Here is a 16,430-nt window from a genome sequence, read left to right on the forward strand (position 1 = left end):
CAGATGTCTAAAGTTTTGAGGGAGCATGCAATTGGCATGCTGACTGCAGGAATGTCCACCAGAGCTGTTGCCAGATAATTGAACATTCATTTCTCTACCACAAGCCGCCACTAAAGTCATTTTAGAGAATTTGGCAGTATGTCCAACCGGCCTCACAACCACAGACTACGTTGTATGGTGTCATATCCGCGTTTTGCTGATGTCAAGGTTGTGAACAGAGTGCCCCACGGTGGCAGTAGGGTTATGGTACGGGCAGGTATAAGCTAAGGACAACAAACACAATTGCATTTTATCGATGTCAATTTGAATGCTCTTGCCATTCATCTGCCGCCATCACCTCATGTTTCAGCATGATAATGCACAGCCCCATGTCGCAAGGATCTGTGCACAATTCCTGGAAGCTGAAAATGTTCCAATTATAAGGTTATTCCATGACCTTCATACACACCAGACATGTCACCCATTGATCATGTTTAGGATGCTCTGGATCAAAGTATACAACAGTGTGTTTCAGTTCCCATCAATATCCAGCAACTTCGCACAGGCCACGATCAACAGCCTGATCAACTCTATGCGAAGGAGATTCCTAGTCAAGTGAAATGCATAGATTAGGGCCTAATGAATATATTTAAATTCACTGATTTCCTTATATGAACTGTAACTCAGTGAAATCTTTGAAAATGTTGCATGTTGCGTTAATCTTTTCGTTCATTGTAAATCAATAGTTGTTTAGTGGTCTGAAAATGTTGGAAACATTAACTTGCTTTTCCATGCTGTAGGTCATATAACTGTTCGTTACATGCAATATGCTTTATGGACTTCGCGTATTTAGACAGAGGTTGCTCTCCGGTTTTCTGATGAAATAAAGGTGTAGTTGAATTTATTCTGCCACTGTGTCTTCTTATTGTCTCGGCCTTCAGGCCTATATTTCACGGTCGTAATGCATATGAATTAACTGATAGGTTATAGAGAAAACAACGCAATTATCAAAACACATAGGTTGTAATGTGGCTTTTTCCCTGGCTTCCCAAGTGATTTTACCAACGCACCACTACTGCCTTCAAGTGAAATTTCCCACTTGGAACTATAGATGCAAACGATAACTCCGGTAGCATGTGCAAAAGCCTAGCCTACCTTCAGACCAAGGTAGGTCGTAGTGGTAACATTGTGGTCAACACAATATTATTTTGTTAGCATATTTAGCCCTGAGTGTCCACTTGTGGAAAATAATCCAACCGCACATTGACAATGGCCGGGATATTGAAAAAAAGTTCCACACCACTTTTCAATTCACACCACTTTTGATTAAGTTTAATAAAATATATCGACGGAAAGCTTTATAAAGAGGGGCTAAGAGCTGTTACTTGGACCGATTTGCCACATTTGTCCATTTACGCACAATTTCTGTCCTTCGCATCCGAGTGCTGCCGCAGGCTCTTTGATGTTTTGACCAAATCAGATTCACGGAAATAACACGTCGCACCCGCTGGACAAAGATCAAGGCGCGCTCTTCACTTTCCTCTGGTATTTATTTAGCAAGCATGATAACACAATACTCCCTACAGACACAAGCAAAGGCTATTACATAAATGTAGCAGCCTATACACCTAAACATTAGCGACCTTACATGTATTGCGTGGAAGCGAGACAATATTTCAGTCTGATCAACTGTAGGCTAGCAGCTGCAAAGTCTAGCCTTCTATGCGCCCTGTCCTTCTGGCCTGAGTAAATTAAGCTGTAACGTTGTGTATGCTTATTTATAACCCATTTTTTTTGTGAGAAAAACAGAATGGATCAAATTTGGTTTATAATTCAAACTTGGGCTGACTTGGGCAGCTATTTTCTGTCCAAAATGATTAACTGGAATGAATCAATAAACACAATAGCTGACAGACTGTGAGTAAATGTTTTATTAGGCCTACAGTTGCATAGGGTAGGACTACACGATGCAAATCAGCATAAGGAAAGCTCCTTGTGTTTTATTGTCCAATCATGTTGCTTTCTCTGTGTACGTGTATAGGACCCCCACTAGTCCTTTAAAATACAATTCAGATATGAACACGTACAATGTTGCTGCAGTTTGACTGGGTTTTCATCCTCCCCAAAGCCAGGACTTTTCCCAGTTTTTTTTTACTCTAACCCATGTGACCTGATTAAAAAACTCTGGTCCCATCACAGCCCATATTAAACATTTCCATCACAGCCCATATTAAACATTTCCATCACAGCCCATATTAAACATTTCCATCACAGCCCATATTAAACTTTTTTTTTTTTTTGACAAGAGATGAATCATGTCCTACCGCATAAGGCATTGCACTTTACGTGGTTAGGTTACCAGATCAAGAAAAACTACCGGACCCATAATTGTTTTTTTCGCCACACCACTCTGTACCTGGGGTGCCACCTCTGTGCTCAATAGTTAGTCCTAAACTTTTTAAAAATCACCACAGTTGGTTTTGACTCGAGCGCTGTCATGTCTTTTGCCTCTCGTTTATTTGTGTCGGACTGCTGATAGGCTACAATTAGCTTACACCTGCAAGTCATTTCGGTTAATGACGATTCCGTTGCCTTGTAGAGCCGCAACAGCCGATGGATGCTCCTTGTCCTTTTCCTATTAGTTCCTTTGGACTTTCAGTTTTGGAGAGGGACATTTTGTTGCCTGCAAATTGCTGGTAATTATACTGTTGGAATGAAAGCTTTATTTAACAAGCTACGTCCCAAATTACCTTTAATTGACATGGCCATTTTATAAAATCATTGTCAATGTTAAAATAGTACCCTCTATTGCTTTTCCAGATGTTTTAGGGTAAAATACATGACCCTTTCTTATGTGAGATGTTAGTTTTATTATTGCGCCGTAGAAGTCCCTTTTTTTTTACACTTTTGGCATATTTTGATATTAACTTTAATAATAATAATAATAGCCTACTACTACTACTACTACTAATAATAATAATAATAATATTAAGAATAGTAATATTTATAAACTCATGCCTAACCGAAATGATGTCTTTGCATCAAATATTTAAATCACACACACACACATATTTTTATATATATATATATATATATATATATATATATATATATATATATATATATATATATATATATATATAATATGTGTGTGTGTATGTGTGGTTTAAATATTTGATGCAAAGACATAATTTCGGTTATGCATGAGTTTATAATTATTACTTATCAGGTGAAATGTAAACGTTTGAATTTAACTTAGATTGCTTTGTAACTCATGGGGACGGGATTAGGCATTTTCATGCTCAAACTCATTTCGTAAAAATAGATATTATTGCAGTGCATAGTTGACCACTGAGGATTTATTTGGAACTGAACTGCATACAAAATACAGATCCACATAGGCCTCCAAGCAAAATCCATGTAGTCATTTGTCCAATAAATTGTAAGGCAAAACCTCGGATGAAATCCAAACAAAAGACCTTTAAACGGCCATTTCAAAATCTGAAAAGTCTCTAATGTGATAGCTGGGGCTTGGAGCTATATTTAAAAGGGATAGGCTACGCGGTTCATGTACAAGAGGAGAGCGTACAGAATTCCATTCCATTGTCCCATATCCTATCACATCATTTGAGTTCTCGGCGTAGATTCCTGGTGATGGCTTGGGTACCAGTGTCCGAAATTGTTCATGTATCCACCGGAGTGCGCAGGCGTCCCCTTATTTGCCATGGAAACGTCCCAAAGTGGCGGCATCCCCGGGGAACACGGAGACCCGGATGACCCAGCGTGCAGATGCTCTCCCTCCGGTCCGCCCGTGCCATGCTTCATGATCTTCTTGTACTTGGAGCGTTTGTTCTGGAACCATATCTTAACCTGCAACAATAAATACAATTTAGTATATTAAGCCTGCAATTAGGCTATTATTGTAATCGTCATCATCATTGATAAGCTATTATTATTACTATTAGTCTACTCAGTACTCACTATAATAATAATAATAATAAATTATAATATCCATGGCCTCATTGTTGTTATTGTCAATATAATTGTTTTTGGATAATATTGTTATGCACCTTTGCCTGTTGCCAGCATGCTGGCAAATTGAGCGTTAAATTATTAAAATGATAACTGTAGGCTATATGACTGCATTGTTAGCGCCAAGGAATAACACAAATATTTTCCATATGAGAACAATACGTTGGACTAAAAACAGAACATTCACAAGAAAGACAAAATAAAGCTGGTGGGTGGGTTCAGGTTGCCAGGATAATTAATTGTAAACCCCACTACAGATCACTCAAGCAATACGTTTGGCATTCCTTCATTGCAGGCTTTTCCCCATTATACGAACAATACAGGGAATTTACAGAGATATTTTGATATGGAGAGAGCCTGTTGAGACGTTTATGTAACCGCAACACCCACAGCGTGGTAAAAGCAGCTCTAGTAAAATCTAATTATGAATTACAATTGATTGTGGAGATGAGTGGAAAACGCGGCTCAGATAGCCCACATTTCACAAAGGCTCGTAAATGGACCAAAATAAGAGATCTGCCCAAGAGTGTCACCCCAAACACGCTGATGACAGAATTATTGTTGTTGTGATGTCTTGAATTAATTACATTTACAGTTCATTCGGAAAGTATTCAGGCCCCTTCCCTTTTCCACATGTTGTTACTTTACAGGCTTATTCTAAAATTAATTGAATTGTTTTTTTCCTCATCAATCTATACACGACACCCCATAATAATTTGGAAAGACACACACCTGTCTACATAAGGTCCCACAGTTGACAATGCATGTCAGAGCAAAAACCAAGCCATGAGGTCGAAGTAATTGTCAGTAGAGCTCCAAGACTGGATTGTGTCAAGGCACAGATCTGGGGAAGGGTACAAGAAAATGTCTGCAGCATTGAAAGTCTCCAAAACACAGTGGCCTCCATCAATGTTAAATGGAAGTTTGGAACCACCAAGACTCTTCCTAGAGCTGGTCGCATGGCCACACTGAGCAATCTGGGGAGAAGGGCCTTCGTCAGGGAGGTGACCAAGAACCCGACGGTCACTCTGACAGAGCTCCAGAGTTCCTCTGTGGAGATTAGAGAATGACAGCCTGCTTGGAATTTGACAAAAGACACCTAAAGAACTCTCAGACCATGAGAAACAAGATTCTCTGGTCTGATTAAACCAAGATTAAACTCTTTGGCCTGAATGCCAAGCGTCACATCTGGAGAAAACCTGGCACCACCACCAGCATGGAGGTAGCAGCATCATGTGGCAGGGACTGGGAGACTAGTCAGGATCAAGGGAAACATGAACGGAGCAAAGTACAGAGAGATCCCTGATGAAAACCTGCTCCAGAGCGTTCAGGACCTCAGACTGGGACGGTGGTTCACCTTCCAACAGGACAATGACCCTAAGCACACAGCCAAGACAACGCAGGAGTGGCTTCGGGGCAAGTCTCTGAATGTCTTTGAGTGGTCCAGCCAGAGCCCGGAGTGAACCTGATTGAAAATCTCTGGAGACCTGAAAATAGCTGACAGATCTTGAGAGGATCTGCATAGAAGAATGGGAGAAAATGCCCAAATACAGGTGCGCCAAGCTTGTAGCGTATACACAAGAATACTCAAGGCTGTAATCACTGCCAAAGGTGCTTCAACAAAGTACTGAGTAAAGGGTCTGAATACTTATGAAAATGTGATATTTGGAATACATTTGCAAAATTTCTAAAAACCTGTTTTTGCTTTGTCATTATGGGGTACTGTGTGTAGATTCATGAGAGGGGAAAAACAATTGAATCCATTTTAGAATAAGGCTGTAACGTAACAAAATGTGGAAAAAGTCAAGGGATCTGAATACTTTCCAAATGCACTATTATTAAGGGGAACCTGCAGGTTTTCACTAACTTTCAGAGATGGGACCAAGTCACTACTATACGAGTCACAAGCAAGTCTCAAGTCATAATGTTTGAGTCTCATGTCAAGTCCCAAGTAGAATGTGGTCAAGACTCGAGTCCAAGTCGTGCAGTCTAAGACCAAAACAAGTCGAGATGAGTCACAAGTTTTAAAGTCAAGTAAAAAATATATATACATGCAACAACCTGTTCAACTACAAATCTTTGTCTATTTATTGAGGCTACCAGACAGCTTTTTTCATTATTTTGTCTACAACATATTTTTATTAGCATATGTAATTGTAAAATATGGACCTTGTAGCTGTGGTAAGGGCATGAAATCAGCTGATGGCAAGGCAGGTTGATGTGCTCAGAGTGTAGATTTATTAGGTCTTGGTGATCCAATGGTGAAAGTGCCATATCGTATAAAATATACAAGTAGATTTATCAAATATACACAGGCAACAGCCCAAAAGAAATAGCCTCTGTATCAGGCTTAATCAGTCCTTGAGAAACAAATCAAATCTGTCTAACAGGAGTAGGCCTACCTAATATAAACACTTAGCCCCCAGGACCATACAATTAGCCTACCCAATTGGCAAGAGGCTGAATGTATCTCGAGGGGGAAAGCATCCGAGCGAGCGAAATAGCACCCCTCTGTCTCTCTTACATGTAGGCCATCTATCTGATGCTGTCTGGTCCAAACGAGTATGACATTGTTGCCGCCCGCAACATTGAAGGCAAGGGAAGCCAGTGAGCATCTGGCCAATCAGCGGTGAGCTAAACTGAGCGAGTTCAACTGTGAATGGTCCTGGCGCACCAAAAGAAAGTGTCAAGGGAAGACAGCTATCAAATCCCATTGAGAGCATATGTCATTGACAGAAAAACTTGAATTGTTGTGTTGTTGTCCTTCGGTGGCTGGCTAGCTAAAATGGTCCCTTTCCTAAATTAGCTATGGATGGAGATATGGATTTGGACTTGTGGTTTTACTTAATTCTCCGTACTGGCCAATCATTATAATGGTCGATTCTGATCCGACCATTAATTCATACATTGTTGTGCCCCTGGCCTGAGAGGATGTAAGTTCAATATGTAGCTAGATGTAGAAGGCTAATGTTAACTAGCTAACGATGCCCATGAATGGATGTTAGGCTAGCGAGCATGCATTTTAGCCAGGTAGCCTAGGACAATAGACCGTTCCCTCAACATGAAAGAGAGGAGGATGGCATTGGCGTTTCTTAACAAGTAGGGTGAGTCAACATGTTTTTCAAGTTGGGGGGGTTGGCTTCCCCAGTGATTGCTGGGGTTCCCTACTGCCTGCTGGCCTGATTTCAATCCTCTCTTCCTACAATTTCACGTTTGCACTGCACCCGATCCTATAGCTGTACATCAAATCATCAATCTGTTCGCTTGCACAGCTTGCCTGTGTTGATTGACAGTTTTCTAGTCCAATCAGAGTGCCGAGTGTGCGTTTCACTAGCCAATCTTTTGCAGTTTTTTTTTTGCAAGGGCGATGCTGCGGCTATTTTTTCTGGCTACATGTAGCGTAATCCACGTAGAATCTGTGCCACAAAATGAGTGGCAAAACATTACAAAACCTTTCCAGATAATTTCAAGTCATCAGTCTCAAGTCAAAGTCCCGAGTCTTGAGGCTCAGTCCAAGTCAAGTCTCAAGGTATTTAATTTTCTTTCAAGTCAAGTCACAAGCCATCAAATTTGTGACTTAAGTCAGACTCGACTCCAAGTTATGTGACTCGAGTAGTTCAAGTCATGTGACTCGAGTAGTTCAAGTCATGTGACTCGAGTAGTCCAAGTCATGTAACTGAAGTCCACAACTCTGCTAACTTTTACGTTGTTTTCTCTGCCTTTAGCCTACACATGCTCAGTTCTGATGAACATGAAAAAAAAGAGTAGGGCCATGGTGAATAACCAACATATTTCACTCCCATAAACTCCCATAGGCCTAAACATAATAATGTGGGCACACCTAGAAGTGTTCAAATGGGTATATTAATAATAATTGTGAGTCACATTCAATGCCAGCAAGGGAATTAACAGTTCATGCAGATGTCACAAAAACCAAGTCTCACATAAATCATTTTCAATGACAGAATGCTAATATTGTCTTTCAAGTCTTAAAGTCACATGCACAAGTACAGTGAAACGCCTCACTTGCAAACTCAAAATCCAACAATGGAATAATCAATAATAATGTAATTATAGAAGAAGAAGAATAAACACAAGAAATAAGAAGACATGAAATACGTCCTCATAACTTTGCAGGTTGGGGGGGGGGGGGAGATCTACAACTACATCTAAGACCTCCAAAAACACTGATATTCAAAAGGGGGACATCCTTAAATTAGCTGTTGAAACTATAACAAAGTGATTTCCCCACCCGTTTTGTTGAAAAGCTGAAGGATGGGGCTGGAGAAATGCAACCTCTATCAAATTCATAGACAGTGCAATGGGCGCAAAGATTGACCAACCATGATATCAACATTTGAACCATGTTCTGAGGCTAAATAGTGTTAGTTACATTTACTTTGTTTACAACCTTTGGAGTAAAACAAGCTTATATTTTGGGTTCTTATGGGGTATGACTGTTTAACTAAGTTCATGAAGCATTTATGAGTTATATTCTTGAAGAATCAATAGGTACATATCATGAATTTATAAATCCAAAAGTGATATAGCGATTGCTGATTACCCCTTTAATGCCGAATTGGATTGAACTTTAAGTATGAATGAATTTCACCCTAACGTCAATCAACAGCATGCTAATGTAAGTAGCTGTTCCTATGATAATTGGAAGTATTGGTTTTAGATTTCAACAGCAACACTCAGCTGACAAGAGCTTTCAGTCTGAAATGTTTGGTAACTAGGTAGTTCAAGAAATCACGCCAGAAAATCCTGTCCCACATATCTAACTAAATCTCAGTGTGTGTACCGTACAACTTGGGGAAACCACTCTCCTTAGTTAAATGTGTGGTGACTGGCGAGCGGTGGTCAGTGTTTCTGGTGCAAAAAGGTCTAAATCTGTCTAATCTGCCAGGTGGTTGCTGCTCATAGAAGGCCGGAAGACACGAGTGATTCCAACAAAGCAATGTTCAATCCCAATTATCTATACTTAGCTCCCTTATCAATATGACCCTCATCAATATGACCTTATCAATAGCTCCCTAATCAATAATTCCTGCTTCCGCCCAGGTAACATAATATCATAGAGGTTCCGAGAAGTGCTTCTTCATATTTAGCATATACATACACTGAGTATACCAAACATTAAGAACACCTTCCTAATATTGAGTTGCCCTCCTTTTGCCCTCAGAACAGCCTCAATTCGTCGGGGCATGGACTCTACAAGGTGTCGAAAGCGTTCGACAGGGACGTTGGCCTATGTTGACACCAATGCTTTCCTCAGTGTCAAGTTTGCTGTATGTACTTTGGGTGGTGGACCATTCTTGATACACAGAGCAGGTTTTCTTAATGTTTTGTATACTCAGTGTATAAAGGTGTCCTTTATATACTAGAAATATCATGTCTCTAAAGTCCCAATTGATGCAACATTCAGATGCATGTATACACAATAATCTCTCCAACTAGATTTGGAAAAGTATTGTTTTCAAGAAAAAAAGTTCTGGCTTGATGTGATCTATATGTCTTTGAAACCGTAAAGTCAAGTGTCTATGAATGGGAGGGTCACAATACTGTAGTTCTATATGTCTTTGAAACCGTAAAGTCAAGTGTCTGTGAATGGGAGGGTCACAATACTGTAGTTCTATATGTCAGTAAGCTCTATAGTTGAGGGTGATTTCATCCATTTAAAGGATGGCACATTAAACCAATTAATGTAATAGCACATCTGGCATAACCCAGCAGAAATTAGCTCCACAAAAACAAAAAGCCACAGTGTAATGCCATCCACTTGAAAAGGCTCTGGAGGACATTAGTTATCTGACACCCTCAGTTACAAAGATGTCATATGTATAAAGGGCTCATCTTGCAGAAAGTCCCCTGTTGACGCTTTCTCAGATATCTGTCGTGTAACACTTACATGGGATTACTAAGGCCCTCCTCTCTTAGCAGCGCATCACGGCCTCTACAGGTTCAGAATGGTCTCTTACCACAGAGGATCAATGAATGCATTTCATATCCGTCCATACGCCAAAAACTATACTCCAATTGATGTATAGCAGCATTGAGAGTACATATTCCCTTTTGGATTCGCCAGTATGTCTTTTTTTAAGTCCCCAGGCAAACGTAGTGAGGGAGATCTCTAGATTTAAAGAAATATAGAATGATTACCTGGCTGAAAGCAATAAGCTCTCCCAAATAAAAAATGACCTAGTCCTACCAAAGTCTGTAATTTCTCTGCAGTTATTTTTCTCTCGTTTTGGGAACCCCAAAACTTCATGGGACTCACAATATTTATATAAAACGTGGCGCGATAACTCGCTAAGCTCTCTTCCTCTATTCCTACTGACAGACAAAATGGCCGCGGTCGTTCCACCCCTCTCCCTTCTTCTTCCCTTGCCAGACAGAGATTGGTGAGAAGCGAGGAGTTAGTTGCAAAAGGAACCCATTGGCTGAGAGACTGAGGCCTAATACTGAAGCAAGAGCTATATAGGCTAAAGGAGACCACTGAGCTCAGGGCCCGTATTAATTATTAAGCGTCTCAGAGTACAGGAGTGCTGATCTAGAATCAGGTTCCCCCCCTGTCCATAATCGTATTTATTATGATCTAAAAGGCTAAATGTATCCTAGATCAGCACTCCTACTCTGAGACTCGGGCCAGTAAGCCTAGACCTGGACTAAAAAGCATGCTCAATTGAGAATCACCATTGAAACTATTTTTTTTTTTAGTCCAGGACAACGCTTAACATGTGTCCAGGAAACCGGCCCATAGTGAATACAGGCCCAGATGAGTAAGTAAGTAATAGTAGGAGATGGATAACACAGTAGTAAGACAAGTAATACACCCTGCTCTTCTGCTGCCTCGCCTCCCTGCCAACAGGGAACTGCCATGCCAGCTGAAGCCAAGGGCATTCATGTTGCATTCAAATATTCATGAAAGTGTGTGTGCCACACACTGATGAGGGGAAACAATATCAGTTACAGGCCGTTAGAGTCGACTAACACCTCCATGAACATGGCAGGACATCACACTAAAGCAAGTTAATACCCCCGCACATTGACACATTGACTCTGTACTGGTACCCCCTGTATATAGCCCTGCTATAGTTATTTACTGCTGCTCTTTAATTATTTGTTATTCTTATCTCTTACTTTTTTTATGGGATCTTCTTAAAACTGCATTGTTGGTTAAGGGCTTGTAAGTAAGTATTTCACTGTAAGGTCTACTACACCTGTTGTATTCAAGCGCACGTGACAAATAAAAATGGATTTGATTTGACCTCGGAACCTAATGTTCCAGCGTTTTCTCCTCTTTGCTAAATAATAAAGCATCGAAAGGGTCAACACTTCAACTACTTTGAGTGGGAATTCTCAAAGCCTCAGTCTCATTTTTGATGAGACATTTGGCCTTTATTAACAGTATCTAACATGGCACTTATGCATATAGTGTTGTAACCCAGATGCAAAGAATAGGTGTGCCTTTGAGAATGGGTACGCACAGCATTTTGACTAAACTTCTCACCACCTTGTGAGATGAGACGCTTACAAAAGAGGGACATGTTGCCCGACTCAAGTAAACAATAGGCTATAGGAATTGTTCACTTTGTGAACCCTTTGCGTAATGCGTGCACATGTATTCCAGTCGAACTATTGAGACCTATACAGACCACATTAAAAAAAAAATACTTCCACCAAAATCGTTGTGTGTTGAAGAGTCTCTTGTAATAAACACCTTATTGAACAGTTATATCAGTAAAAATAACTGAAATAGACTATTAAAATGGGCCCAAAATAGAGAAATATGTACCTGTGTTTGAGTTAGTCCCAATTTTGCCGCCAAATCGGCACGCTCAGGGAGCGCGAGGTATTGGGTTTGCTGGAATCTCTGGTTGAGCGCCTGCAGTTGTAAGCTTGAGTAGATGGTCCGAGGTTTTCGGATCTTCTTCCCTTTTCCGTTCAGTCGAATTTCTCCGTTCTCGATCACCGTGGTCGGCTTCTCAAGCTCTTCAAAGGGATGAAGAAGAAAAAGTTGTATTTCATTTCACCGGGAAGTCCAATTGAGGTCAGAAATGTTGGAAAAATAATAACAATATTAACAACAACACCATTAATAATAATAATAATGATAATTTTAATAATCATACATTTACTGAATAATACATGTTTAATTTAAGCCATTTAATTTGCCCTCAAAGGGCAAGAGCTCAACTTTTATTTTCTACCTCATGTTGCAAAAGAGGTCATTGAGCATGAGGAATATAATGACTGCATAGTGCTCCCCATTATCCCCATTGTTATGAAGAGTGCACATACCAACTAGTGCTTAGGGAAACAGCTGCGTTAGGCCCAACAAGGTCTTCATAGTAACATGACACTGTATGAATCCATCCTTATAATACAACCAGTGTAATAGCGTTAGGAGATTGATCTTTCATCTACTTCACTTTTTGTTTTACAGGGGCATAAGATTTAGATTTGATTTGCTAAGTTGAACAATAATTGCAGAGAATTTCGGTAGGTGGTAGGTAGTCCAGCGGTTAAGGGAGTTGGACCTGTGGCCGAAAGACGGCCGGTTTGAATCCCGGGCCAGGCGTTGGAAAAATGTATCTGGCAAGTGGAGTGCTGCTGGGTTCACATCCTTAAGACATTTCCCTATTGTTGGGTGGCTTGGGCCCTTGAACAAGGCCCTTAACCCCACAACATACAGGGGTGACCCAGTGCTCGTCTCAACTGTATGTGTGATTTGTCCGGTGCTTGTCTCAACTGTATGTGTGATTTGTGCTGTCTGGGGCAGTTGAGAATGAGCAGAAGACATATTTCTGCTGTTTGCTGTAACTAATGGGAAATAAAGTTGTATTGTATTGTTGAGTTAAATAAGTTGCATTGGAAATGTTGAATCTTGATTGTCCCTTTTCTATTCTAAGCCTGCCATTCAAATAGCGAATAATAAACAAACTCATAGGCCTTACATCATATGCTACTGCACAGCCAATTCTCCAGTGTTAAATCAACACTGGTCTAGTGTCTATACAGGCCCACACTTTTCAGTGTTAAATTAACAACTGTATTTGTTAGTGACAGAGACATGGTTGTTGTTGCAGTCTTTTTGTTTTTGTTCTGTGGCCTTCACCAAAGAAGATCCGAAGCGAATATGATTCAAATGTCATTCTTCAACTAAATACAAGTATTTAATAAGGACTTATTTTGGGGGCTTAATTTTGCCTTATTACAGTGGCCTGAAACTCGTGGTTTGCAGGCCTGCGAGTCACTTTATAATGGCTTGCAAAGTGATGTGTAATTCCTATTGTAATCGAACCAGAGTGGGGATAGCCAACATTTTGAATTTTTATTAACCCGCAACCTGCATTTAGAATGATGACTGCTAGGTCAGGTAGAAGAAGATATAAAACTACCTAAACCATATAAACTGGAACAACCATTTCAGTAACTGGTGAAAAAAGTCAAAGTAACAGATTTGATTATTTTAGGAATGTTGTATTTATATTTCAGTAGCATAAGATTAATTCATCAATCAATGTACATGCAAAAACTATTCTAAAAAAATCTACCTGCAATACAGCATGCTGGGAAATATAATACTGATGGGTGTGGTTTTGGTTTAACAGTGGTTATTAACTCCAACACTTTTACACCAATGAGTGTTGATTTAACACCTGAATCAACACTATAAATGTTATACTGAAAAATCAACACTATAGGTAACACTGGCCAATTTGCTGTGTGACTGTGCAGAAACTGTTATTTTGTTTTGGTCCACCAGCTTCAAACAGCTGTAAAACTGTATTTTTTGTTCTTGAAAATATATTTCAGTTTGACAACAGATGCCACTCCAGGTGAGAAATCAATAGGTGAATATCACAGACAATCACAACATAAGTAATGCTGTGAAACACTATTATTCCACTATTAGCGACAGATATATTATGTACATTTTCTGAAATTACAATGTGAAAATAAATTAAAAATAGCACCTTTAAAACCACTAAAACTAATATTGTCCTGCTAATAGCGTTCCAAAAATAATTGCAACATACAAATGGTCATCATTGATGATATAACATTTGTTGCTATTGTTTCCGTTATTATTATTAGGCCATTATCTTGTTATTGGTTGGAATTAAACTCATAATTTCATGGTTATATTATCATAATAATAATAATACATTGTTCAGAGCTAAGACCGGTTTTTAATGAGAACTAAGAATAACATAATGAATCTGTTAATGCTCAAGAGGACTGCAATGTTTATATTATCTGGGGCCTTAAATACTTCTTGACTTTCCAACATGCCCATCACACGAAATGCCTGTAAGATAGCCACACAAACCCTTTCCTAATACGCGGGTGAAAAGTTTTACTTTTCAATGTCTGGAGAGAGTTGATAAACATGGCAATTGCCAACGGTGCAGTGGAGATTTCACAGTCAGTCAACGATAGATGGATAACATTCCCTGCCGATTATCAGGTTTTTGATGTTGTGTAAATATAAATAGATTGCTAAACCCCTAAGCGAACTCACTCATCATAATTGCATTTTTTTGGGGGGGAGAGGAGTAGGCCTATTGGTTGATATTCCTATCTGAATGTCTTCGAGCTTTTAGTCCCAAACAGATTCACACTCCAAATAGGACTAGCCATTATATTATAACCGGGTTATTTTGATCATTGACGATGTGGCTCTTTCGTGTAGTCCTATGCGGGTATCTGTAAGCTAAAATATCAATGAAGTAATGTAGGATCACAAAAGCAATAACGTCATCAAAGACAAATGGTTTTCAGATGACATGTTTTGTCTGGACCCTGTGCTTTGTGGGAGACCACAGGACAACATGTAAAGTGGCTCGGTTTTTTCCTCCCATGTCGGCTGCATGTGTATCATCATAGAGAGTAAGCTAGGCTAATTACTGTGCTAATCAACCGACCTGTCTTGCGGCCCAATAATATAAATGCAAATTGACCAGTAATAAGTAGTCTAGCCTTAGGTCTAATCATCCGTCCTAATATCGGATTAGACTAATAATTGCAATGGCGAAATAGGCTACATATAGCCCTAGGTATTGTGAAATCGTATGAAAATAGATTCTCATATCAATTTGAGACGACAACAGTACCTTGCTTTATCCGTGCATACATCTCGAGGTTCAGTAGCCTGTCAACTATTGACCGTTAAAAATATGTATTATATTCAATCGTGCTCAGGTGTTATAGACTACATATGTGACATGGGAACATCCTATTTATTGATAACACCTTTAGGTCCGAGCACTGTTTGCGTAATGCTGCTTGCTATATGTTAGGATTTCCCTATATTTCATTAGTGGTTTATTTGCAGGTTTATGATTGGGTTTAGGTAGGCTATATAAATGCCCGATTCTAATTTTAGAAGTCAATCGCGTTCATATAAGCCTTCGTCACCGTAACCACATTTTGAAAATGGCAACAAACATTGAACTAACTTCAAAATGTCAACACGGATGTTTTTAAAAACGTACCTGTTTCCTCTATTCTCGTGTGTCCCAGACCGTTGTTGTGGCTACTGTGCTGGTATGGCAGGTAGGCACTTGGGTGGTGTGCGCTTACGGTGCTGTGGTAAGGATAGGCTAGCGGGCGGCCATAAGATGACGCACTGGAAGAAAAGGGGCTATCGTGCTGCGAGGGTCCGACGGGATGCAAGCCGTGCACTGGATAGTGGTTGTGGGACAAGCCGGGGGAGTGCTGCTGGTGGCCGGGATAGCCGTGTCCGAACTCCAGAAATGCCGATTTGGAGGGATCAGAAGCAACCAGACTGTCCGACAATGAACTCATAGTCATCATTGAGCGGGGGTCCATAAACTCGAGGCGCAGTTAAGGGCACCATAGAGTGCTACAGATGGGACCGATGCATATCCACTGAGTAGGCAAGTTATGCTACCTAAAAAAACAAAACCAATACTAATAGCACGAAGCGAAGAGGTTATTTCCTAAATCCTTCAGTTTGTCTCCAAATTCTAAATTACGCAGTCCCTTTATTTTATCGTCTCTAAAAAGAGAACAGGAAAACCTGCACTGTTTCTCAGATCACTTTGTGCATATGGTTTAGACTTGTTGCTACCTCGCTTGGCATACACAAGCGCGCCTGCTCATTGGTTGCGGTGGCTAATCATGTCATCCTGCCTCGAGGCCAAACCATATTTAACTTGATTAATACAAGCTACATGTAGTCGGTCTTCCAGTTTGGGCAGCAGTGACATGTCAATGCAGCAGAATTTGGAAACCATTTATGCTAAATGAGAAGATAGGCCTACTGTAACAGATATTAACTAGGCTAATTTAATGTCAAGCATGTTTAGATTTTGTTATGTAGCCTTTTAGCGTTTGCAAAGATGGTCAACAAACTTGACAACTTGCCAGTGATGTTTTTACGTGAG

General features: G+C 40.0%; 1 protein-coding gene across 1 annotated transcript; it reads right to left on the bottom strand.

The window, feature by feature from the left end:
* Positions 1–1,892: 1,892 nt before the first annotated feature.
* On the bottom strand, positions 1,893–16,109 carry LOC109893158 (homeobox protein Dlx4a). The gene is made up of 3 exons (XM_020486228.2): positions 15,516–16,109; positions 11,810–12,006; positions 1,893–3,849 (listed from the first exon to the last, which is right to left on the bottom strand). The coding sequence occupies exons 1-3, from the start codon at positions 15,850–15,852 to the stop codon at positions 3,598–3,600; spliced, it is 786 nt and encodes a 261-aa protein (XP_020341817.1). The 5' UTR covers positions 15,853–16,109; the 3' UTR covers positions 1,893–3,597.
* Between the last annotated feature and the right edge of the window lie 321 nt (positions 16,110–16,430).

Source organism: Oncorhynchus kisutch, linkage group LG6 (genome assembly GCF_002021735.2).
Source record: "Oncorhynchus kisutch isolate 150728-3 linkage group LG6, Okis_V2, whole genome shotgun sequence".
Lineage (NCBI taxonomy): Eukaryota > Metazoa > Chordata > Actinopteri > Salmoniformes > Salmonidae > Oncorhynchus > Oncorhynchus kisutch.

What these genes read in the sequence shown, in the direction of transcription:
- LOC109893158 (XM_020486228.2), bottom strand. Translation starts at nt 15,852, where the DNA reads ATGGACCCCCGCTCAATGATGACTATGAGTTCATTGTCGGACAGTCTG. An exon ending in CACGAGAATAGAGGAAACAG is followed by an intron (nt 12,007 to 15,515) that starts GTACGTTTTTAA and finishes ATCCCTTTGAAG; the next exon opens with AGCTTGAGAAGCCGACCACG. An exon ending in TGGGACTAACTCAAACACAG is followed by an intron (nt 3,850 to 11,809) that starts GTACATATTTCT and finishes TTATTGTTGCAG; the next exon opens with GTTAAGATATGGTTCCAGAA.